A 26,255-nucleotide genomic window follows, 5' to 3' on the forward strand; every position below is an offset into this window, starting at 1 on the left:
GAGCTACAGGAGTAGACCAGGCTGGTTTTATTTTCTACATTTATATTCTCATATATATCCATGCATATACATGTAGTATATATGGAGACTGGAGTTCTAAACACTACACATTTCATTTCGTTCTCTTTAAAATCAAGCCTACTTTTAAATACATAGGCCACACACACAGCTCCCACAGATATCAGTGGGAGTGCATATGTGCATCTTTGGGCCAAACATAGCTTATCTAGCATATCTTAGGCATGAAGCCAACCTTCATTTTTTAATACTACTTTAACTTCTATTCAATCTACATGAGTATCAGTGATCCCAAATAATTGTAAAGAAAAGCACAGGGTTTGCATTGGATACTCGAACAAACATTTCCAAGACCTACATCAGTATACAATGCTTCATATTTTATAGAATACCCACCCATTCCTTTCTCCCCACCCTCCCTCCATTTCAACAGGGGAGGGAGAGGGAGGGGAGGGAGATCGAGGAGAAGGAATCCAGCCCTTTATTCTTGGAAGTGAATTTTTACCTACGCACAGCTGAACTGCATCTTAACTTCAGTGTTAATTCTTATGAATATACTGTATTTTAAAATTGGAATTTTAAAATGAAAAAAATTAAAAAACATAGGTTACTTTCATTTTGTCTGTATTTTCTTCATACTAAAAATGAACACACACAAAAATAATACCTACTACAGCCTTACCTCAAATATCAACCCCATATTTACTCCAGCTCTTTCTTCATAACAGCATTCCCACACATGGCCTCTGTGCTCTCAATTTATGCTCACCTGCTACCCAAATGCAGCTCATTAAGCTGCACACCTGCAGTGACTTAACTTGGGCTTTACTCAGCTCCTAATCCTCCCCAGCAACAGTGAACTTGTTTGCTTTTCATGCCATCATTAGCGTCTTCTCATCAGGTCTTTCACAACTGTGATATTGTCTGCTAGTTTCCTTGATAAATCAAACCCATAATACTCTGCAGGTATCTGAAGAACAGTTACTATATCAAGTATTGACAAATACGTAACTGTTCAGAAAAAAATATAATAAAAATTATTATAAAAAAGGTGATTTCCAGCTTAAGTGATGTGGATGACCATTGCATTGAAATAAATGCAGTCACGTTCTGCATGTCACTAAATGCTTAGTATGTCAAGAGACTCAAGAACATTTAAAGCTTTTTCTTTTTACTTACCATAAATACCGTTTCAACTAAAATTACTTTTTCTGGGAACAGCCTCTCCATATGAATATTGTGACTTTTGAATGCAACCCATATTTAAAGTTTCTGGGGAGCACACACTGTTTATCCATCTCCTGTATATGCAGAAAGAAAGAGAGTAGATGTGAAGTTAGAGCTACGCACCAGAGAAAGAGTACATGGCAGGGAAAAAAGGCTTTGCTATGGGTGTCTCAAGTATAACACAGATTTCTAGAGATACTTTGTTTGTAAATGGTTTCCTGGCCTGTTCTGTGGGAGTAAAATACGTTTCTGACCATGAGTGAAACTCTACCAGCAGAGCTGAGCTCCCTAGGCAGGAGGATTTCATTCCTGTGACCTTTCACTTGTAGAGCTGAATTTACCACTGAAGTAATGCTACTGATGTTGTTAATATTACATAAGGGATGAACTTCCCTTACCTCATTTGTTTCATTTTTAAAGCCAAAAAGGCCAGGCCAGCCACTCCAAAGAAGTAACTCGCTTTATTTCCATTTCCACCTCTGCGGCTACAGGAATTTAGAGCCTGTTAAGAACCTATCCCATTGTCTCTAATGGTGAGTTAGATTTTATGGTCAATATGGGATAATTTTTTAGTAAAGGATGTTGACACTAAAATAGTCCAAACCAGTCGCAGTTTAGAGCTGGATTCAGGTTACCCCTGATTGGGGTACTGGGGGTTGAAGGTGTAACTAGAGTTTAAGGATATTAACAGCAGTTGAGTATAAGAGACAGAAAGTAGTGATGGCACATGTATTGCCCACAGTGCTTGAGATATATAATTTCTAGGTAGGTTAATAATGATGAAAAGTCTCATGCCTTACAAATACCTGGGAACTGTCTAAGGCTATGTTAGAGGGTAGGTTTCAGGCACAGAGTACATACTACTGCCCTTAAAGTCCCGAGAGTTAAAATTTCTGAGTCTGCTAAAGGCTTTGGTGCAGTAAATCCAGAAGCTATCACTACTGTGATATATGCCCTCTACTTTCCATCAAGTGCTGCTGACCTTCAAGCCTACAGAACTGCTTTTGCAAAGCAGTGCAACGGTCCATGGCTTCCAGGCTCCATTTTACATTGGCCACGTGATTTATGAGCAGGAATTTTATAAAAATGGAATTTCAGCTGCATTTCCTTCACTGACAGCTTGGCAAACATCTTATAAAATATGTTAGTGCCAAAATCCCTGCCTGTGATTAACAGATTTTATCAAGCTTTAATAGCCTCCAAAACCAAGTTCCAAGGAGTCTTGTTCTAACTTATTGTTAACTTGCTCTTAGAAACTGTCACTGAATTAACAATATTTGGTATAATGCCAAGTACACAAAACAACTATAACACCTGCAAATAAATTATATCTTATGATAATCTAAAAATGTGTATTTCTTATTGTATCCTGGGAAAAATGGGGAAAGAAACTTGGTTATAAAGCCACCACAGTTCCTGCTCTCCATGTAATTAGTCTCATTTTATGCACTGACTTTCTTCACATCTGTGCAAATGAAGCCATTGTTACAATGCACAAATTGCTGTGGCATATATAATACATGCAGCTATGAAACCATGAGTGCTGCTATGTATTGAGTCTTTAAATGGAAGGTGGCACATCTGCTTTTGGCATAGAAGTGTAAATCAATCCAAGATGTTTATTAAAGAGTAAGTAACAACCTGTCCACACTCTCTTTCTTCCATCCAGACTTGGTTTTGTTCTTGCTTTGTTATTTTCCTGGCACTTAAATATGGGCTCTGTGCATTGAAAGTATGTGTTGTTTCTTCATGTACGGATAACATAACATGTCACATAATAATTAACAAGTATGGGATGGGGAATGGTTTGGACAAAATCACAAGCCAAAATGAGGTAGGGAGGAAAGGGTAAGTACAAACAGCTACACTTCAGTGACTGAAAGGTTTATTACTCTGGATAAGGCAACTATGTTTCCTAATACTTTTAAAATTAAAATTATTTGATTTCATGCTCTAGCTCTTGGCCATTAGTGAGCAAAAATTGCAACAGTGAAGGGTGGTTAATATTTTCTTCCTCATCAATCAGAGACATGAGCAAGCATTAAGGAATGGAGTAGTCAATACGTCTTGACTTTGTATTTACTAAAGGCATATACACTTTCCACAACTGGGCCTGCCTGAGCAGGACTGGGAGGAGACAGTCTTTCAATGCTTGCATGGGTTGACCAGCAGGAAAGACAACACAATATTGGCACTGGTCAATACTCACACCAGAGACTGGCCTTTTCAACCAATGTATTTGGCTCAGCCTGTATGTAACATGTTCCTCTCTTACTGTAGAAAAACAGTCCAAAGACAACATCTTTTGTGGGCGGCCTCTTTCATGGGCTACCTGCATGAAGCAGCACTTTAGAGACTGGAAGTGGGAAAGAAGGCAGTGGCTCCAGGCCTGAAGGTAGAGGCTGGGACATGCAGTGCTCCTTCCTCTTCCATCAGAAGATGTACAGGAAAGTGTCCTAGGATGCCTGGAAAGAGAGATTCCCCCACAGCTAGGCAGGAGGAGCAACCTACTCTGTGTCCAGGGAAGGACCTACTTTGTAGTGTGCTTTTTAGTAACCACAGGTAGAAAGAAGATACCATGGACATGGTCTTCTTGACTTCCAGGCTGATGAGAAAGCAAAGCTGTTCTTCAAGTACATTTTGGAAACAGCTCATGTCCTATCAGACACTGAAGGGCTCACTCATTGGAAAGACAATCTCTCTTTTGTGTGGAGTGAAAAAAACACAGTGCTCTCCTCATCTGTTTTTAAGAGATGAAGTTGGGAAACATGCAGTTTGATGGGAGATGGCTCAGGAAGGCTTGTTGTGCAGAGCTGAAGATGGTTGTGAGGAAGTTTCAATAGACAGGTGCATGCTGGACAGGGAATAGGTGCTGCTGGAAGTGTGCCACTCAGTGTGTTATACTTGCACGTCCAATTGACTAAACTGACCTCCAAGCATCTTCTGTAACTGCTCATTTCTTCTTTGTTAAAATGGTCAAAGACCAGATTCCACAGGCATACATTTCAGTGATAATTTTTTCTATCATCTCTGTCCTAAAAGTAGGAAAGATTGCTGTAAATTTGTCAATTTGGTCTCTTTTCATTTGTAGCTGAAACAGAACTGACCCAGGTGGATTTATTCAACAACACAGAACATACCAGGACAGAATGTATACAGCAGTTACCACTGCAGGCTAGAATTATCTTGATCAGAGCTGTTACAGCATGCTGTTATAATACTTTAGCCAGGGCAAAAATATTAATTAAATTAAAACAAAACTTTTGGGAGGATCAGAAAAGTTAAAAAAAAAAAGAAAATAAAAAAGAAAATGAAAGAAAAGAGAAAAGAAAAAACCCCAGTAACACTTTCTCCCACATACTCTTAGGTTTATTCCACATACTCTTAGGTTTCTCCTTTTCTTTCATTTTCTTTTCTTCCACATGCCTGATAATAGGACTCTGTGGAACTGAACCTTTTGCAAGTCACTGGTGCCAGCTTTTTGCAGAGTGCCTTGGACAGGTCTCTTCATTTCCATTTCATTTTGTCTTTCTATGGCTGACACATATTGTTATTTAAATGAATGCTCTTGAACTCGTATATTTTTAAATGCAAATATGTGCTGCTCCCCTATTGAATTAAAAACACCAGTACTTTTTTCCCTGTGAAAAATACAATAAAGAGTAATATTCTCAGAATGGAAGGTGGGTGGGGATGTTACATTTCTGTGCATTTAAGCTAAAAAAGGGAGACATACACACAATGGTGAAATAGAAAAATACTTGCTAAACCTTCCTTCTACCCAAGATATGATTAAAGCAGTATCACGTCTTTTAAAGAACAGCTGAGGTAGGAAAGGTGCCAAGACACAGACTGGTCACACCACCTCAAGGTGTTCTGTATAAGATTGGGTGGGGTAGCACACACAGAAATGAGAGATACTACATGCCCCCAGCAATTTTAAGGTGCTCCATCCCATTCTTCCTGTTGAAGGACATGACTCATTTTAGTTTGAAAGTAGGTGTCCTCTCTTTTTTAATTTTTCTGGGAGTTGTTTACCAGGAGCCATAGACTGAAGTTACAGAACATCTTACAGGGAAGTTATGGGGAAGATGAGAAAAGAGAATAAATCCTTGGTTCCCTTTAGAATATACTGCAAATTATTTAGGCTTTTCCTTTGCCGGTAATGTCTAGAAATGTACTTTAGAACAGAAGGTGAATGTGGAAGTTCTGAAGTAATCACATACCTCCTCAAGCTGGAGCTTTCTACTCATCAAATCTTACAAGATATGCAAAAAACCACATCCCATGCATCAAAAGGGTTGGTAACACCTGAGTTAATATCCATACCCGATCTCTGCCAGACCAAGAGGCATGTGACACTGAAGCATGTGGACTGTCTCATCCCTATCCCCATTGGACAAGCATCCATCTTGCAGCAAGAAATGTCACCGTCCTTGCCCACTAGCACCCGTGCCAGCAATATTAGCAAACAGACCTCAGAGACTGAGCTCCCCTTTTAGTCACAGAAGTTACTGTTTTCTTTCAGTGTCAGTAGTTGTTGTTCCAGCCCAGGCTTTCTACATGTTATTCCTGGACTAACAAAACATTGAAGTGCTGCTTGCCCTGCAATACCAAATTTATGGATGAGGAGACAACTTCAGTCTGCCAGGTGATAATTTGGCATTCTTACGTCAGTGTTAAAATCCTTGCAGCTGTAAATATTTATTGAATATGAAATATACTCATATACTCCAGCTAGCACATTACCATAGGAATAAATCTAACCTTAAATAAATCATGTGCACTACATCTTTTATTCCGTTTAAAAAAATTCTTGCTTCTTGCTCTGAGCTTTCTTAGCTTAATATGGTTACTCAGAAGCAGAGCGATTCGTGGTATGCCTTGATTTGTGTTTTAATACAGCATTTTGCTTCTTATATTTCACCTCTTTCAGCTTTTGCAAAGTTTTGATTTGATAGAACACGAACAGTGAGGGCATTAGGACCAAGAGAAAGACGCGCACACTGCTCTGTATTATGTCTGGCAAAGTGCTTCCTGACTGAGTGCCGTAGTTATGTGTGAAACAAAGTCAGGGACCGACTAGTTCTCATCTGTTGATCACAGTTAACTTGAAGCCTCTGAACGGGGGAGAGCTGTCAGATCTGCTTTCAGAGATAAGGAGCTTCAATCCAGGCAGCAACTGCAAACTTTGAAGAAACAGGGTCTACTCTGGAAGGAAACTATAAGAAATGGAATTTCTTTTCACTTAGAATTTATAAAGGAAAAAAATCAAAACTTTACTTACTCTTTTCATCAGATAAACATGTGCTTTCCTAAGCTGGGACTCTGTTCATAAAGGATCTACTTTTTCTCACTGGATCCATGCTACCTTTACTACAGTAAGTGCAATATTAATAGGAATGCTATATTTTGTCTGTAAATAGAGAGGAAAGCATGAAACGGCATCAGTGAAATGTGAAGGGAGCAAAAAAATCCTCTTGGCAGATAGTGAAAACCAGGGCTTTGCTGCAACCCGAGGACCAGAGTCTGAGGAAGATCCGAGTAATATTTAACATGACCATCTGTATAATTTTGTCACCAACAGTATGTTCTTGAGGAAGAAGTGCAGATATGGATCACGTAAGCTGCAATTTCTCTTGTTGTTGCTGATGCTGGGCTTTTTGCTTCTGATGGTTACAATGCTGAATCCACCACCCAGCAACCAGAGCAAGGAAGGGACTTTCCAGCCTGTGGAGCTCAACCCCCGGGAAGGCTATCAGGTGGACTTTGCGGAGACCCAAGAGATGCTGGAGACCCAGGAGGAGAGCCAGCAATATTACCCTTTGGATGGGCTGTCACCCTTCATCTCCCTGCGGGAGGATGAGTTGATCGTGGCCGTCGTGTCCCCCACCGGCAAAAGGAACCACAGCAAGGCCAGGAAGGGTTATCGGGTAGTGAAGCAGCAGAGCAGGAGGCCGGAGGGGAAGGCAGAGGGAGACCCCGAGTCCCAGCTCCTGCCCCTTCCTCTGCAGGCTGCCGGGGAGCTCGGCCTGGACACCCATGGCTTTAACGAAGCGCTCAGTGAGCGGATCTCTCTGCGCAGGGAGCTGCCTGAGGTACGACACCCGTTGTAAGTAAAACAGCCTATTTCATTTCTGAGAGAAAACTCGGCTCTTGCCGCCGTCCCTCTGAACCTCTCCTCCTCCAAGCCCCACGTCTTTCCTATCCACCTCTCCCCTCCGGTTCGGGTAACGCTTTCCCGGGCGCTGTGCGAGGAGCAGTGCCGGTTCCCCACACCGAGCGGTGCTCCCAGCCTTCCGCCGCGGCCCCGGCCTCGCACCCGGCGGCAGCCCGAGACGCCCCAGCCGGGTCCCAGCTGCCCAGCCGCGGCCCTGGCACACAAGCCCCCGCGCTGCCCGGAACGGCGGCAGGCGCTGCCAGAGCCCACACGGCACACGGGCGGTGCTTCCAGCCCTCAGGATTGCCCGCAACGGTGGAGGGGGACAGGGAGGGGAGTGAAGGCAGCTACGGCTTCCTTGGGGGCGCCGGGGTACGAACGAGCGCAGCGCGCCTTGCTGAGGGCTGCGGTACGCCCTTACCTGCGCCTCCCGCACCCCTCCCCGCGGGCACCGGGCGGCTGAGCTCGGCACGGCACGACTCGGCCCGGTCCGTCACCCATGGCAACGCGGCGCCTTGCGGGCGGGAGAGCGGGCAGCAGTGCCCCCTGCCGGCAGCGGTGGGCGAGCACGCTCCGCAGCAGCAGGTGCCGGGCAGGGGAGCGCTCCCTGTGCCGCGGAACGCCCTGGTACCCCAGCGGTTGTCCGCCTGTCTGTGTGTGTGTGTCTGCCTGACTGACTGCCTGCCTGTCTGCTGGGGCTGGGAACGGCGAACGGCCCTATGCTCTGCGCTGGGCGCCTTGGGTGTGCGGGGCTGTCAGGCACGAAAGGTGGCTGCCCTGTTCGGCCAGGTCCCTGACCAGCTCTGTGGATACGGGACTCACAGAATTATTCAGGGACCTCTGGAGATCGTCCAGTCCAACCCCCCTGCCAAGGCAGGGCCACCCAGAGCAGGTTACACGGGAAGGTGTCCAGGCAGGTATGGAATGTCTCCAGATAAGGGAGACTGCACAACCCCCCTGGGCAGCCTGTTCCAGTGCTCTGCCACCCTCAGTGTAAAGAAGTTCTTCCTCATGTTGAGGTGAAACTTCCTGTGTTTTAGTTTATGGCCATTGCTCCTTGTCCTGTCCTGAGCACCACTGAAAGGGTCTGGTACCATCCTCCTGGCACCCACCTTTGGGATATTGATCTGCATTAATGAGATCCCTTCTCAGTCTCCTTTCAACTAAACAGGACCAGCTCCTGCAATCTCTCCTCATAAGAGAGATGCTCCAGATCCCTGATCATCCCTGTGGCCTCCGCTGGACCCTCTCCAGAAGCTGCTTGTCTTTCTTGTACTGAAGAACCCAGAACTGGACACAGTACTCCAGATGCGGCTTCACTGGGACTGAATAGAAGGGGAGGATCACCTCCCTCGACCTGCTTAGCTGATCCTTGTGGAGCAGAGCTTTCATGTGGCAAGCATTCATGTCTGAGAGGAAGGAACTGCCGTTCATGTCCTTTCTGTCATTTTAGGATCAATGATCTAGGTCCTGCAGTGTCACAGGCAAAGCATTACATGGAGCACTATAAAGTGTTTGTTCTTGGAGCACTCATACTTCACTCCTGCCATCAGTGCCATGGTGCAGCTGGTTGGGAATGGCTTTGCAGGCTCAGTAGCTGTGTTCCCCCCAGCCCTGCTCTGCCCAGGTGCTGAATGCTACAATGCAAGCAGCCACCCCTCCGCTTCCCACTGCTAGGACTCATTCTATGGCTTGACAGATCTCATGGTGGGCCCCTGCCAGGGCTATGGAGTCACTGGGCTTGCGGGCTGATAACAAGTCGGGAGTTGGAGCTTTCAGTTTTTTTAGTATAACAAGTGACGCGACAAACACTGAAAGGAGACTCCTGGGAGGAAGGAAGGTGGAGATTGGTGTGTCTGACCAGACCTGCCAACGCCACTGTGGCTAGCAGCTGTGGCCAGGCTGTAAGGCCACAGCAGTGTTGCGTGTGAAGCTCCATTTGAACCCTTACACTTGAACCCTTCATGCTACCTTTGAAACCTGGAGACTTGAGAGCCAGTTGCTCCAACTGCCCAAGGACCATTCATCACAGCTCTTAAAAATGAGATGAGGTATACCTATGGAGAGGGGAAGGGATGTCAGTGGCAACCTGGTTTGCTTGCCTCCTGTAACAAAAGCTACTGCAGCTTTCCTCCAGCACACGGTGGAAAGATGCATCAGAAAACTTAGAAGTTAAGACACAGAATGTATATAATAATAATATTTCTAGTGCTCATTTTCACATGTTTAAAGACACCTGGTGGCTCTGATTTCAGGGAATAATCTGAAAGATCTGTTTTCCTCTCTTGGGCTTGAGTGTCTAACATATCCAGGCAAAGAGAAACTCACAATGTACCTAAAAAGGTTTTGAGTTTCATTACAAAAGCATAGCTTCCACTTGAGTGCTGTTGGGAGCTGAATCTCAACAAGACATTTTCCTGAAGGTGGGTGGGAGTCACAGTTGGCAGTGCCTTTGCTGTGTCAGAATTGCTCTCCTGTTCATTGCAGCATGTGACAATTCCTTATTTTTCACAAACGGGATTAAATCACTATGTCTCCTATCAGTCACAGCCTTGACTTTTTGAAATGCCAATTTATGATGGACAGTCTGCAAAACTGCTTCAAATTACAGGGAATGTATTTCTGTATACCAGTACCCTTTTGCATTTTTCTGAAGATTAGATGTCTCTACTGCAAGTCTTTGCCAAATCTCCATGGCAACTAAACACTCACAACTTAGGTTATGTATTCAAGTACAGTTATTTTCAATTCTTTTCCAATTAAGATTCCACCACAGCCTTATTTTCTTGCTATAACCACAGCACTAGCAAGAAGGCATTGTAGCATTATGGTGAAAAATACAGGTGCTTAATAGCTGTACTGAATAGTCCTGGTTGGAAGCTGCCTGGTAGTAAAGGGACTGCATCAGATCTTCACTTTTCTTAATTTCCCCTGGATTCTTCTGCCTGAAAATACAAACACTTCCAAGTCATGCGAGTCTCCTTTTCTCCATCCTGCTGAAAATGGAAACAATTACCCCATGAAATTGTGAAGTAACAGCTTTGTTGATTACAGAAAATCGGTAAACCAAGGACAACACGAATTCATTACAATGTAAAAATCATCAAGAGGATCTCTCTTTATGCAAAAAAGATATTGATGTGAAATATTATAAACCATAATAAATTATTATAATTGTGCTCATTTAAAATTGATATTCCACTGGTTTCTCTATAGTAGTCATTTATTTTTATTTGTTATTAAATCATTCACTTACGGCTTCCTTTAAATGATAAGCAGCTTTGTGTCCTGGATCGTGTCTAGCACGTAGGGCCTAAGTCCATGAATAGAAGCACTAAGTAAAATGGTAATAAACATAGAAATATAAAAATTATATCCCTTACATGAGGTTCTGCTGAGTAGCTAATTGTTTAACAACCACTGTAAAAGCTGTGTGAGGATTTGCTTGGCAGTACAAAAATGCTGAAATAGCAATGGGCCACATTCAGCCAATTCTGTAATTTCTTGAAGAACTTCTTGTTGCTAGAGGTTAAATGAGTTAGGAAACAGAATAACTGCTACTCAGGAAATGGAAAGATTTTAAAATGTGTTTTCTAATGTGAGCAAAGCACATATACAGGCACATTCTCTGCATTCCTATAATGGGCATTTGAAGGCCTTTTCTGGAAAATGTGCATTCTTACGCCAGTATAGCATGTCCTATGTCTCTGAACCAAGGCTGGTACATCAGAAAACACTTTTTGTTGTGAATGTGGTTTGTAGATCCTTTACTTACATTTATGAAACACTCATTGTCTGATGAGGGTTTGCAGTTTTCATATACTGTGAGGGTGAATAGGAAGTGTTTTTCAGTCTTGAGTTATCTAAGCAACATCTAATTCACAGTAACTTTGATGGAAGTTGTTTCAATGTCATGGGTGAAATCTTGGCCCCATGGGAAAATGAGGAATCCTGGGATCAGGACTGAGATGTTCGTTTCCTTCCCTAGGATCCTGGTCAGGCAGTGCACAGGTATACTGATCTGTTGTGCAGATGAATTCTTTTACTTGCTAGTCTTAAAGGTACTGCATTTCAGTTTGCTATTTTCTCTGTTACTTGAGAAAATGTGGAATTGATGGAGGCTGACTGACCTGCTTTATCTCCTTCTCTGCTTTGTCTAATTATCTTTTCAGTTTTACTTTGCCTTCTGGACCGTTACTGTTTGACCTCTGTGTTTTGAGGCAGTCAGAGCAGAAGAAAGTATCCCAGAACACAGCAAAACTTTCCTTTTTTGTATTTTAATTTTTATAGTGTCATTCCCATATTTTCATTTTATATTCCAGTCTCAGACACTTTAATACTCCCTTTTTTTTCATTAGAAATTGCCTGAGATCTTTAAGCTGGTTTCCATCCTTGAAGGTTTAGGTGTAGCTTACAACTTTGCTCTGAGAAAAAAGTACCCAGTTGTACCAGTGTTGCCAGTGTCTCCCTCATTTGATCCCATGCAGGTGCCTACAGCAAGAATATGACTCCAGTCTGCCTACTGCCAGTGTCATCATCTGTTTCCATGATGAAGCCTGGTCTACTCTGCTGAGAACCGTGCACAGCATTATGGACACAGCCCCAAAGGCGTCCCTCAAGGACATCATCCTGGTTGATGATCTCAGCCAGCAAGGTATCCCCTATTTCTCTGTATGTGAGTTTTTTTTCCAAAGCTTCAGGGAAGAAACTGTCCTCCTCCAAGAAGTGCACAAGGAAAGCAGGAGACAAAGAGCACCCCCAGGAAGAAAGCTAAGCAGAGCTCTGAGCTGGCTGCCAGGTTTCACTCTTCAATCCCTAGAATTCAGCTTAGCCTTTTGATTTTTTTAATACTTTCTTTTTTTCCCCATCATTTCCAATCACCCTGAACTTTTTTTACTTTAAAATAAAATCATAGTATGCAAATTTTAGTCTTCCCACTGGACCAGATCTGCTGTCATAATTTCCAGACTTGGACTTTGGCTGAAGCATAGAGTGGAAAACTCCACATTGCTAAAGCAATCCAAGAGCCTGGGAAAGCCAAACACCTGTAGTATCTCATTCTGATCTGCGCCTTTTATGAGATTATGAGAACAACCACCTTTTGCTAAAAAAAGGGTAGGAGGCTATAAAGTTTCTTACAGGAATAGCTTCATACCTAGTGAATCTCAGTTTCCATCAGCCTCTACTTCTCTTCGGCATTTTGCTGCTGTAGGGATATTTGGAACCTGGCTTACTTGGCCAGGTAAAACAAATGCCCCCAAAGCATTTTACCAGCAAGATGTATCATCTACTACTAATTTGCTTTTCTATAACATCTTGAATCAAAGCTAAAACATTTTGGTAACCATTCTGTTTCTGACAGGGCCCCTGAAATCAGCTCTGAGTGAATACATTTCTAAGCTGGATGGTGTGAAACTCATCCGGAGCAACAAGAGGCTTGGAGTCATCCGAGGTCGGATGCTAGGAGCTGCACGGGCAACCGGGGATGTGCTCATCTTCATGGATTCACACTGCGAGTGTCAGAAGGGCTGGCTGGAACCCCTCTTGGCCAGGCTGTCCAGCAATCGGTAAATATCCTCCTGATCTTGGAGCTCCTTCATATGCCAATTTCTGCTAAAAGAGATGTACCTGGGAAGCTTTGGATATTTTTTTTTTTATCCTCTATAGGTTACCTTCTTCCTTCTGGTCACACTGCTTTTATTTTCTGCCTTAAACGCCACATGCATCACTCTGATGTGTGGGAAGCAGGGTAGGTCACACACCCTCACTTCACATCCAGCATCACTAAACTGTCAGAGTTTGTATCCATTTAGAGCTATAAGAAATCTTGCTGGTGGTCTGAATTAAAAAGGTTGCAGTCTCAAGCTGTTCACAAATTGGCAAATAGCCACCACAGAAACTACTGCAAGACTTCACCATTTTCACTTTTTAGATGGCGTGGTGATGAAACCAGGAATGAAATGCTTTGTTCTGCTGAGCCAGTTTAGTTACATATCAGTGTCACCTGTACCGTCTCCGAAGATACAGATTCATATTTTCTGAGTCTTCACGTTTAGGTTGGTGCTTGGCTCAACCATGCAGTCCCTAAGTCTTTCAAGAGATTAAATCACTGCAAATATTTCAAGAATTACATAGGAGTAAAACCTTTATTAAATGGACTTTTCTGGGAGAAAAATATTACACATTAACATCTCTATCATTACCCATTTTTCCATTTGGGAAAAAATGAATTGCTAGAGAGAGTAAAATTAAAAAACCTCAACCTTTAAAACTCTTACCAGACTGTTAAATAGTTATACTAAAGACCTTCAAAGGCTCTTCCTAGGCACTGGAACAAGCTGCTTTTATGGCTGATTATGTTTGCTTATAAGAGAATTAATATGATTTTTTTAGAAATTATAACATCATTCAGATAAAAACAGTACCAATACTGAAAGCAGGCGTAATGCTGCCCTAGGATGTCAGGGATATTCTTTTTAAAAGGTCCTCCTTGGAAAAGCAGATCTTTTTTTTGTCTGCTGACTTATTAGATGGTTTATTACTACTATGCTACATGGTTCTTCTGTCGTGAGCTATAGTCTATTGTTGATGTTCATGCAAAACTGTCCTTATTCAATGTTGTATTGCTGAAATTAAGATAGTTACAGAAAGTTAGGACCTCACCACACGTGTGGTGATTCACTGTCAAAAATTACCCCTTTTAAGGGAATGCAAAGCCACCAAGCCTACTATTGCTCTGAGATTTTGTGAGAAAGGGATTCTCTTCCTCTGTAAGGGCCTATATGCTCATTCATTCTTCCAGGAGGGCAGAATTTAACACTGAGTTAACTAATGGCTAATAGGATTAATGGAGCAAAGCTAATAGAGCGTTTGGTTAATAGAATGGACTAAGCCATCCCTTTCTGTATGCTGTACCAGTCACTGTGTCTGAGCCTGGAGGCTTTGTCGCTGCTAGTGTAGAGAACCTGTCCCATTCTCCTGTGCACAGGGAAGACATGCTCTGGAGCACCTGGGAATCACTTTCCTTCCCTGTCCCTCTTTCCCCAGCTGAAGAATGGTGATAATAACACTGACCTGATAAGGAAGTTAATTCATGACTTTTCTTAAATTGCTTGTAATGCTTGCATGGAGATCACTATGGAAATGTAAAGCATTAGCATAGTCAACCTGGCCTCATTTAGCAGTTGAGGAGCTGTTAAATTGAATCATGTATACTCCCTGAGACTACCCAAATGAGGTAAGTGCAGTGAAAAAAAGTTCATAGTGACTGGAGAAATATTCGTATTTCCTCTTCTTAATGTACCAGTCAAGCTCCTACTCATGCACTTTTGCTGAAGAGACAGGATGGGAAAACAATCACCCAGAGTGGGTGAGTTGCTTGCTGGCAAGGCAAAAAGCAGCCTTTCCAAAGCTCAGACCTTTGCAGCAGCTTAACCGAGCTGGAGGGAGATTTTAACTTTGAAAATTGTGATTAAGTCTAATTTTCTAGACTTCTGATCAGATCTGCCACTGTTACTGTGACCTGTCTTATAGCAATGCTGCGAGATCCTTACCCAAACTGAGACCTCACTGTGAGCTAAACACACAAATGCAGAAATCCCTGCAGTTCTTAGTAGACTGTGGTAATTACAGACAGGACAAACATGACAAAAATTATACCACTTTAACAGGTGTGTAAATATTGGACAGATATTTGACATTTCACCTCCCTACATGATGGCTTTATTCACTAATGCAAACAAAATTATTTTCAGAAAAGTATTCTTTCCAAAATCATTACTCATGCATTTATGGGCACCTTCACTGGGACTAGTTCTGTGAAGCATACCTAACGAATTGACTGGAAAGCTGTGCATCAGCTTAGTATATTGCCTGGAGAATGGTTCTATGGTTTGCATAGTGTCCCGTGACATTTCGATTGTTCAAGGGTGAATACCGTACATACCTGGACAACATTAGAAAATTCGATGAAATGCCCCATAGATCATTTCATTTGACAACTGTTTGTGTTCCAGGCTAATTTCAGGTGAGTAGCATAGTGCATAGTAATGCAGCTGTGCCATTATTACAGTCATCTTTCAAGGCGCTTGCCTTTTCCAGGAGACTGCAGGAGACAGCTGCTAGATTGTATTCGGTCCAAAGGCAGTGAAAGGCGTAGAGGGCATAGAATGAACTGTACCATGAAGCCTTGAAAAGATTCTTTCTTCAACATAAAGCCTGTGACCATCATGCCGAAGCAGGATGACTTTTTAAAAAATAGATCCTAAGTGCGGTTCCTGAGAATAATTCGTAAAGCAAAATGAGCCTTGATTATATTCTTGACAAGGAATTCCACCTCTTAAAAAGCCATAGGCACCATAACTGTGGCAGAGGAGTGGCTTGCAAAGGGGTAGTTTGCCCTTAGGATCTTTCCCCTTTCTCCTTGCTCCTTGTTGCAAGGGCTGATTTCCCCTGTGTTGGTGCACTGCCCATACCACAGTTCAAATATTACATTTGAAAACAGCAGTATGTGATATTATTCAGAGAAGCCTATCTAATTTCTAAAATTCAAAGGCCTCAACTTAGGACTGTGATTCTAGGTCACTAATCTTTAATGGAAATGCTGTTAAACAGTAAGAAATTAACACAGCAGTGGAAAGGTATCTCATCCACTCCCACTGGATGCTCCCATTCCACTCCCATCCACTCACCCACTCCCAATGTTTGCTCCCATTCAGGAGTGAATTGGAGCCTCTGCTTGTAGATGCAAGAGTCCCGCTGTCCAGAAAATTTGTGTGTGCTTCTAGTTTTATGGTAATACACCAGAGAGAAGGGAAATATTTTGCACTACAGTTTAACAGGTCCTTCATCTCTTTTCATCTGATCCTCCACTTCTCAGTGGCCTATACCCCAGCTTTTTGAATTACTGAATACATAAGCCATCTGTTTTCTACTTTTTCTCAGACTCAGGGAAGCATGATCTTATCCATCCAGAGCCCGCGGAACCCCAGCATCTGAGCATGCAGTTCCTTGCTATTCTCCTTGTTATGAAAACTTTCCATATACTTCACATATAGCAGCCTGACACTGGGACAGCTCCTTTTGCCTGTTCCTTTTACGTCCTCCATTTGCCAATAACACTCACTTCAAACTCAGTAAATTAATGTTCTGCATTTACATGGTACATTAGGTGAAGATATGCTATCTCTTTACAGTCTTTCACAGTTGATCAGGATCAGTAGGTGACCTGTTTTAAAGAAGTTGAGGTAAAGAATCTGAAGACAAGAATCTAAAGCCAAAGACAAATATTACTGCCAAAAGTAGGCGCAATGAGGATTTAGCATGATCTATGGCACAGTGCCCTGACTGTCCAGTGTGAAAAGCTATTGGTTGTTCCTACAGATTTTGATACCCCACATACAGATTTGAATATTTTAACAAAAAAGACAGGTTTAAAAGATTTATTTATTTTTTTTTAAATAAAGCATTCCTTAGCAGTCTACCTAGCAAAGATCTGAAATATATGTTTAGTGGTTAGCACATAAGTGGTCCGTCAATTCAGAGAGACTGTTCATATGCCTTGTGTTAGTCTGGAGCTGGTCTGTAGGGCAATATTTGAGTAAACCACTCTGAAACTGGTTGAGCAAAATATGTAACTTTCATGTTTGGGTTTGGGTTTTTTTTGTTGTTTCTCCTTGTTTAAAGGGGGTTTCAAACATATTAAAATCTGTTCCTTTCCCAGCAAAAGAAAGCACAAATCAATGAAAAGCACTTCCAAAAACTAGTGTATCTAAAACTTCAAAACAGATGTGTTAATTAAATCTTCCTCTCCTCATGTTACTTCTAAAAATAGAAAAGAACATAATGTTCATGGTGAATGCAAAGGGTCATGGGAAGAATTTTCGTTTGCAGTTGTATTTGGTTGAGAAATCCCAAACCAGGAAATTGTTCTTGTTTGGGTTGCTCTTCTTCATGGAATTGTGACCTTTTGTAGTTCATGTGTGTTCCAAGTATTTGAAATATGCACAAATGAGTCAAATGGTTCAAAGCCTTACTGATAGTTGTGTTTGAATTTCCTGTTTTTCCCTTTCCTTGGATTCCACAGAGTAAAATTAGCAGTAGTTTGCCAGTGTGTGTTTCATTTCAAAGTGCCGAGAAGCTGCTGACCGTCTGCCAGTTACCCAGTTAAAACGAAACAGAATAGCTAAGAACATTTTCCAGCTTTCAATTGCTTCTGCTGCAGATTTGCCTTTAGACTCAAACATCAAACTATCACTGAATATGCAGAAAACAGATATGTTATTAAAAAGAAAAAATCATTAATACCAAAAGACAGGTAATGCACTGCTTGATTAAAATTAAAATTGGACATTGACCAGCGTTCACACAAGATAAAGTTACCAGATTCCTCTATTTCAGGTCAGAAAGACACTCCTAACATTTAAAGTTTTAAGAAGGTGTGTTTCTTTTGGTTTCAGCAGAGCTACACCAGTTTATACCAGGTGAAGACCTAACATTACACACCAGGTTAGAATGTGACCTATCCAGTGTGCTATTTTCAGCTGTTTTAAGCACTGTAATTTTCTGTGTCATAATTTGCAGATAGTTTGGATAATTGCTTGGTCTCCAAGCCATCACAATCCATTGCATCACTGCAGATATTTTTCTTGAGTGGCGTCGAAGAATTAATACCCAATAACAAGCAAAACAAAAGTGTGCATTAAAAATAAACTATTGTTGCAATAAGAACTACTGCTGTGGTGCATATTCTTATGAGCAATTGCACTGATACTAGAAGCATTGGCGTTTTGAGTTTTATAGCGGCAAGAAATTTAAGGTAGATGCAAAAAGAACAGGTTTCAAATGGCTAAAATTCTATGAAAATGTAGGATAATGGGAAATGTCTGGATCATCTGATCCAGAATATGTTTGAGCATAACCAAGTATCCACATTGTCTCTTCCTGAACTATCTATCTCAGATATGCACATGTGGTCTAGTCTTCATGGTCAAGGTTTTTTGAATGGTTTAGTCTACAATACCTCCATTGGCTTCCACTCATATACGCCCTCCTGATATTTCCTTCTTCGCTCCAAAATGGTAAAATAAAGTACCCTGGGGTTATTACTTCTTCAGTCCTGTCTGGATGAGTTGGATAAACAAGTAGCAATAGATAACATGCATTTCAGCAAGTAGCATCAGACTGAGGTGGGAAGTACACAATGGCAACTACACTCCTAACAGCACAGTTGTCAGATACTCATACCCAGGAGATTGCAGCAGGCTGCAGAAATTACAATGACTTTTCATTTTTTTGAAGGTTAGTCATACAAAATCCATTTAATTTGTGAGGTGGATTTTCCCCAGCATATTAAAGAAAAAAGCATCTGCTTGTGCTAGTCTATGAGGACACTGTCTTTTAAGTAACTTCTAGAAGCAGTTTTCTTTTCATGCTGTTAGTGAGTAAAGGTTAAACACAGCTTGCAGTAGGAAGGCTCCTGCTGCCTTGAGTTGGAGGTGGTTGCTCCTGTCCTGATTACAAACTATGTCACACAGGTATCATGAAGAGAATCAGGGGAGTATGTAAGCTTTATTGGTTTTACTATCATTTCTTTCCATTTCTTCTTGAGTCCTGCAGGCGAATGACTGCAAATAACTGCCTTAATGTGCATGCCTACAAATATTGCAGGTGACCATGAAATTGTCTTATCTATTTATAAACCCAGTGCTTGTTTCTAAGAGTGCCTATTATTGCATATTACAAAGGCTGGATTTACACCTGAACGGAGAAATATAATCACTTCTTTATTTTAAATCTTTCTGCTGTTAGTTCATCACAGTCTGTTCTTATTAGGAAACAAAGGAATAACTGAGTCATTTTAATGCTATCCTCTGCACTGTTCATCTTCATACAATTCACTAACAGTAGCCTGTGTTTATCCTTGGGCTTTTAAAATACTCTACAGGAAATGGTAACTGTGATAAAGCAAAGTTTGGAGTTTCCCCACATCCTGATACTGAAAAAACATTATTGTACTGATTGTAAAGGCAGAGAAGATATGTCAAGATTACATTAACATGACCTGGAGCTACCATCTTCCTCGGCTGGCTGGTCTCTGCCTCAGAAAAGTAAAAAGGGCAAAGCGCACTGGAGACTCCCGAGATGTCCTTTCTTTACAGATAATATTACGTTTTAAGCATATTTCTCTCAAGAGTGCTCTTATAAACGACCAACTTATAAATCTTAAAAAGAGAAGATAAAACCTCCTACTTTTGGTCCCAAAATTGATAATTCAATTTCTCTCCCTCAGTTTTAACAGGAAGTTATTTTCTAGGGCAAGAGCTACTCCAGAATGATTTCCTATATGGATTCTCTTACTCTAGAACACAAATTGGAATCACGCTGCTTACAGTGCAATGGCTTTGTTCTAGCTCTTAAAATTAGATTCCACACTGTGACAGTACATTTGCAGGAGCATTTTAAGCTTGTGATAAAATCTGAACAGAAACTGATTTATTAACTCAGTGATAAATGTTTTTTTCAAAACAACCAGCAGAACAAATTAAGGGTAAGTGACCAAAAGCAATAAACTCATGAAGTGTGTTGAGTATCTACAGGAAAATCAAAGGATTGCAAAGTGAGGTCAAAATTACCTTTTGCTTTACACTTTGCATCCATGCAAAGCCTGTAACATAAGAGATTGGGGCCTCTGTGTGAAATATCTTTATAAGAATTCTGACGGCTAACTCATCGCAAAATCCTGAATAGGTTTACATGACAACGCAAGTGTAGGTTATCAATAAATTATTGATCTTTAGCTTCCTCACTGCAGCCTCAGTATTCCCATGCACTGAGCACCTTAACTACTATCAGCTGGGAAAGTAAGGGCACTCAACGTTTAGAGGAGTGTTTGTGTTTGACAGTGTCAAAGAGGAGAACTACTGTTTATTAATAGAGTTTTGAACTTCATTTTTGCTTTGGCTTTGGAAATCAAGGCTACTGTCTTTTTCAGAAACAGTGTCATCTCCCCCGTCATAGATGTCATAGACTGGAAGACTTTTCAGTACTATCACTCAGTGAGCCTGCATCGAGGTGTTTTTGATTGGAAACTAAATTTTCATTGGGAACCAGTGCCAGAGCGTGAAGAGAAGGTACGACAGTCTTCCATCAGCCCTATCAGGTAACAGTCCATCAGCCAATATGTCTATGCTCAGCTCAGCAGCAAAACTGTACAATTTGGCTCATCTTCCAGCTAACAGGAGAGAGACATGGTTACTTGCATATGCTCAGCTTATGTTTTTTTGAAGGGATAGGCTTTTGGTTTACACTGACTTTGTCTGGCCCTTAGTAATCATTCTAACTAGATTACAGTCATACTTTCAACATGGCAAATATATTTAGCACATAAAACTAGTACACAACCTTACCAGACAAGGTGTGGAGGTTTGTAGGGAAAGCAAAAGACGGGTCATACAGAGTTAAAACAGATGTCTTCATAGAATCATAGAATAGTTAGGGTTGGAAAGCACCTTAAGATCATCTAGTCATGATCTATTTATCTCTTGTTTTGGATGTACATGTATGTAACATTTCTCAGTGTTATGAGCCTTATTTGATAAGTCAGCTCTTGGCTCCCTTCCCCAAACAAATCCTAGAATTAGGTTCCAGTTGTTTTTTCTTTTGGTTAGGTAATCAGTTCATTCTAGATTCAAGTGATGTAATACTATCACTATGCAAATGGTGGGATTTTCACCCTTTACGTAATTCCCTAGCCAAAACTCAAAGCATTCACCTCCAAGCTTTTCTACACAGGAGTCCTGTGGTAGCTGGTGCAGTGGTGGCCATGGATCGACACTACTTCCAAAACATTGGAGCTTATGACTCTGACATGACCACGTGGGGAGCAGAAAATCTGGAGCTATCTATAAGGGTAAGAACCTTAATTAAAACACCAAGTTGTGGTAAGTATTGGGCTTTTAAGGAACCTGAATGAAAAGTCAAGCAGCAATTTATGAAAGCAGTTACGTGCAGAACATCTTGGGGTATGGGACTAAGACTTTCCTTGCAGAAATCTATCCCCATGCTCCACGGTCTGTCAGGACTATATCAGAACATGCAGCTGCTGCGTTAGGAACATTATGTCAGGAGAAGGAAGTTTCATTGGCTATCACTATCTTCCTGAGGACTGAGTCACTGGTTTCAGCACCTTCTCAAAGCTGCCTGGTCTTTTTTGGCATTTAACATGCACCAAAGGGAGAGTAGATTTATTTCTTTGCCAACCTGTAGTTTAAATACCAAATTGTTTATATTAAATTGTTTGCATTGTTTTTTTTCAGGATACAAAGAGGAACTGATATTAAAAAGCAATGAAAACTGCAGACACAAAGGGTGTAGAGTCTTTAATGTCCCAGACAAAAGAAGGTGTGTCCCTGGTGTCTTCACTACACTGCACTGTTCGTGCACAGAAAAACATAAAAAAACCTATAAATAGCCATACTCAGTCAAATCAAATGTCTGATTGCCCAGTATCTTCTCTGTATTTGTGGGAAACAATGTATGAAGAAGCACGTAATAATGTTCTTGCTGTTTCCAGCCATGTGCAGATTAGCATTTCCTGAGGCAGAGTCTATAGTAAGGGAGCTTCTCCTGTTTAGATATAGGTAACCTACATAAGGCAAACTCTTTTCGTGTTTTCATCTGTGTTTCAGACCTGGCTCTGTGGTGGCTCTGTAGAAATTATTCCATGCTCCCGAGTTGGGCATGTCTATCGAAATCACTTTCCCCATGCTTTCTCCTATGAAGATGCCATTGTGAGGAACAAAATCCGAATAGCAGAGACCTGGCTGGGCCCTTTTAAAGAGAACTTCTACAAGCACGACACAGTGGCTTTCTTAATCAGCAAGGTAAAGACATCTGCAGTGGTTTATTTCTGAGGGAATGAGTGTGTGTTGAGGTAGGTAAAGGGGGTGGAATATGCGTGGGGGTGTCTGTGTGCAGTCAAACATTCAATGTGCATGGTGCTGGGGACAGTTTGTATGAAACCTTTCAGTGGAAGTAGCTTTCAGATCAAGAAGGAAAGAAACTTGTGCCTAGGAGTTGTATGCTGAAGTTATCAAATCTCTTTAGAGTATGACTCCTCTGAATGACTCCTTCAGCTTGCCCAACAAGCTCTGATTTATTTTTCCACTGATAGGATGTAGAGGGTTTCAGTGCACCTGAAGTGGAAGCTAGTGGCAGTGTGTGCTCAAAGGGCCCTCCTAGGAGATTAATTTGTTGTAACTGAAGGTCTTCCTCATGTGATTCATGAGGATATTCAGTAATATTCACGGGTATGTGGCAAACTGGCGTCTCTCCTACTGAAAGAGAACTCATCTGAGTGGTCTAGTGCCAAAAAAAGGTGATTTTTTTTCCCCCTGAACTTGCAGGCATCCAGAAGCAACTGCCTGTAACTGAGAAGGTCTGATCTCAACATAGCCTTTATTTACATGTTACTTTTTCATTAGAAGCATCACTCAGACAGCAGTCTGACCTCCAGGGATCTGGATTCCTGGCAGCCTGTAAACCAAGACAGGCTTACAACCAGGTGTGTGGTGTAGCTCTGGCATGCAGCCACACTTGAATCATCTGCACACCCACCAACTGCAGAATGACCATACTTGATTTTAAGCCACTGTATAATTCATTGCAAATTAGGGTCAGTCAAGGGACTGTATATCCCATGCATTACAAACCAGTGAATGTTTGTTTAAGAATCATGCAGCTGTGGTTAATGTTGTTAATGGTAAGTTGTTGATAATGTTCTTAATGTTGCTGCAGCTGTCTGGAATTCTCTGGCTCCAGTACCTTTTCTTATAATGATATCCTGCCCTACAAGCCAGTGGACAAACTGTGGGCAGTTTTGAATGAAAACATGTCATTCATCTTCCTATTCATTTAGCAATGCCATGCTTCTAAGGCAAAAAAGATCCACTGAAACATTAAGTCAAAGCATGGCTAGGTGATTTGCAAAGTGTCCCATTCAGTTTTACTCCTGCATTTCAACCCTGCACACCTCAGGTATTGCAGTATTGGCTATCACCTAAGAAAGCCAATTCAGCAGGAGCTGCATGAGAGTAGGGAGAAGAAAAGAGCTGTGTGTCAGCCTAGTCTGAACTCCTCACGCTCCACCAGTGGACCTGCATCTCAGGCTGCCTGAGTCAGCCTGCTATGGTAATCCTAGAGTCTGAGCCCATCATGTTTCCCTTTTCATTCTATTTTCACATTTTTTAAAAGCTTCTCCCTCTTTATTTGAACTCCACTGGCCAGGCACCCATTAATTGACTTGCAAGTGTTACAGCCATGTAACTGGAAGGAGAACACTAGGCCAAGTCTTTTAAGATGGGCAGTTAGGCCCTTAAATCATTTAATAATTTCCTGAAGGCCTTTCTTGTCAACTCAGAAGCAATTTTCTGTACTAAAAACTACAGCCACCAATGCCGCAGTTGACTAGCTGTAAGCGTCATGACCTTTTGCCTGAGAGTTCATTCTAGCCAGTATACTCTTAATACTTCTAAGTAAAATGCTCATTCAAACGATCAATTTTATGATCTCTGTGCTCAGCATGCCATAACATAAAAGGCCCTTTTCTCTGTTCCTTTCTTTCACAGCCAATATTTTCAGTATGTCAGTGCAGCGAGATGTTACTCAAAAGACACAAGGAAGCAATGACATTATTGACGCTCAGCTGCAATGGGCCCTGCGGGGATTTATTGCTCTGAGAGGGTGAGAGGAGCCACCTATTGGCCAATACAAAAATCTCCGAGAGCCCACTGCAGAAAATAACCAGTGGCCCCGTTTAGCTTGCTTTGTAAGTCTTCTCGGTTTACGGTCTGAATCACATCTTGCACAGGATTCCTGTGGCATGAGTGTTAATGCAGATGAATAAGGCGCTTCCCAGCTCTCTACTATTTCAGCCACTGTCTCTTTTTCTCCTTTTCTTGTGTGGTGGTTGATAGATTTCATTTACAAGAATAGTTTCCTTTCAGATTGGTTTACACTGATAATTATTTTCTTTACATTATTTACACCACTTATTCAGCATCAGCTGCAGAATGTAACTAGTATGACAAAATGAGATTTCCTGCCATCACCTTCTTCAGCCAAAGCAGTCTCATGAGAAACACCTCATTTTAGGGGACCATTTTACTTCTTTATTTCTCTTTTCCAAGAAAACCTCTTGGAAGCAGGTTTGTGTGGTGCTAAATTGCTGAACCTTGTTGTTATGCTTATTGAATTTAAGACTGTATCTAAACTGTGAGGTTCTCTAACCTATTGCAACTCTCAAGCTTTGCTGATGCAGCTTACTGCGGCTGGCAAACAGTGCCGCATGGCATGACTGATCTCTTCAATCACTCCCTGCCTTCAGAAACTGATACCTCTCCCTTGATATCAAAGGCCCTTCATTTGTCAGTGTTTTCCAGGCATGGAAAACAAAGTCCTTTTCTCTTTCTTATGGATGCAGAGAGATAGCCGGTCTGAGGAAAAGTTATTTACAGGCAGTTCTTTGCTTATATTACGAATTTTAATTTCTGATGTAGGAATCAGTCCAGTTTCCTGGAATCCAAACCTCCATTTTTTAAAAGTAGAAATGTGAAGGGGGAGGTCTACAGCTGGCGAGAAAGAGCAGAGAGAATCCAGGGTGGTAAAGTATTTTAGTATTTGAGCACTGAGAGATTTAGAGAAGTGTTTCATGTAGTTCTGAAACTGAAGGGTTGACACTTACCTGCCTAGAGGTTTTCAGAAATGTTAGCCATCTTCAGTGCTAAATACCCTCAAATATTCCAACTGTCAGTCCTTTGCAGTGCAGACGCTCATAGCTTCACCAAGGGCTGAAGGCACTTGTCTTTCTTCAGAACAGAATTGCTACCAGGAAGGGCAAGAGCTGATTTTGTGTGCATATAATTCAAGAAAACACATAAATCATAGAGAAAGTTTTATGCCTTTATAGCCACAGAACACATTCACTTACAAGATTTAGTAACTATCAGATAATAATGGGATAGATTATATTTTGGGTTAAACTCTCTCATCACTTAACATCCTCCTACCGTGGAGGACTGACAATAACTGGGTAATTTGGGCTGTTAAAAGCCAGGAAATTGAATTTTAATTGATGGGGCAAATTCTGTACTGAATGACAATCTAATGCAATTCCACTGATTTCAGTTTAACAAATATCAAGCTTGGTCCTGACTTTTTAATTTAAAAAGTGACCAAGTTATCTTGAAGTATAATAATAATTTTTAGAGGAAATATTTATTTTCACAGTGTATGCTACTTCTGAAACATTTGCTTCCATCATAATGCCAGACTAAATGCTGTTTTAGTACAAAGTTGGAGGAAGGCTATAGCTGGTCCTCCTCCTCTGTGTACTAATAATAGATATATATCAGTTTCTATAACATGCAGGATAGAAGAGATGGTAGAAATAATTCCTAAGTAGTCATTTTCACTTCTAACATATCTAACACAAATATACCAGTAACCTTGTTGTCCCTATGCCTTCTCCGTAAAGGCAGAGAAGCCAGACTGCAGCGAGCGCCTTCAGCTGCAAAAGAGACTGGGCTGTAGAAATTTCCAGTGGTTTGTATCAAATGTGTACCCTGAGCTCTCCCAACCTGAAGACACACCAGGATTCTCTGGCAAGGTAAGAGAAAATACACTATAAAGAATGAGGAGTGGGTTTACATTGCTCAAAGACCACAGTATTGCTTCCATGTACTAAGTACTCAGCATAATGTAAGAGGCTGTTCCTGCTTTGAAACATTTGTCCAAACAAACAATGCAAGAAGGATAGGAGGAGAAAGAAGAGAACAGTGGAGACGAACAACAA

At 41.5% G+C, this 26,255-nt stretch overlaps 1 protein-coding gene across 3 annotated transcripts in view; it reads left to right on the forward strand.

The window, feature by feature from the left end:
- Positions 1-5,618: 5,618 nt before the first annotated feature.
- GALNT15 (polypeptide N-acetylgalactosaminyltransferase 15) overlaps positions 5,619-26,255 on the forward strand; it is a 115,771-nt gene continuing 95,134 nt past the window's right edge. For 2 of the 3 annotated variants that reach the window (XR_009745396.1, XM_061464875.1), the window contains exons 1-8: positions 5,619-5,896; positions 6,833-7,357; positions 11,893-12,059; positions 12,768-12,972; positions 20,397-20,564; positions 21,197-21,314; positions 22,093-22,287; positions 25,938-26,069. Coding sequence is in view for 2 of the 3 variants with exons in the window: in XM_061464875.1 (XP_061320859.1) it covers positions 5,871-5,896; positions 6,833-7,357; positions 11,893-12,059; positions 12,768-12,972; positions 20,397-20,564; positions 21,197-21,314; positions 22,093-22,287; positions 25,938-26,069 (1,536 nt within the window). In the remaining variant the exon portion in view is untranslated. Of the gene's footprint in view, positions 5,897-6,832; positions 7,358-11,892; positions 12,060-12,767; positions 12,973-20,396; positions 20,565-21,196; positions 21,315-22,092; positions 22,288-25,937; positions 26,070-26,255 lie in introns of those variants that run through there. The other variant, XM_061464876.1, reaches the window with a different exon arrangement.

This window comes from Pezoporus flaviventris, unplaced genomic scaffold, assembly GCF_033815535.1.
Source record: "Pezoporus flaviventris isolate CSIRO_AGI_PZ_B2104156 unplaced genomic scaffold, CSIRO_AGI_Pfla_v1 ptg000037l, whole genome shotgun sequence".
NCBI classification, from domain to species: domain Eukaryota; kingdom Metazoa; phylum Chordata; class Aves; order Psittaciformes; family Psittacidae; genus Pezoporus; species Pezoporus flaviventris.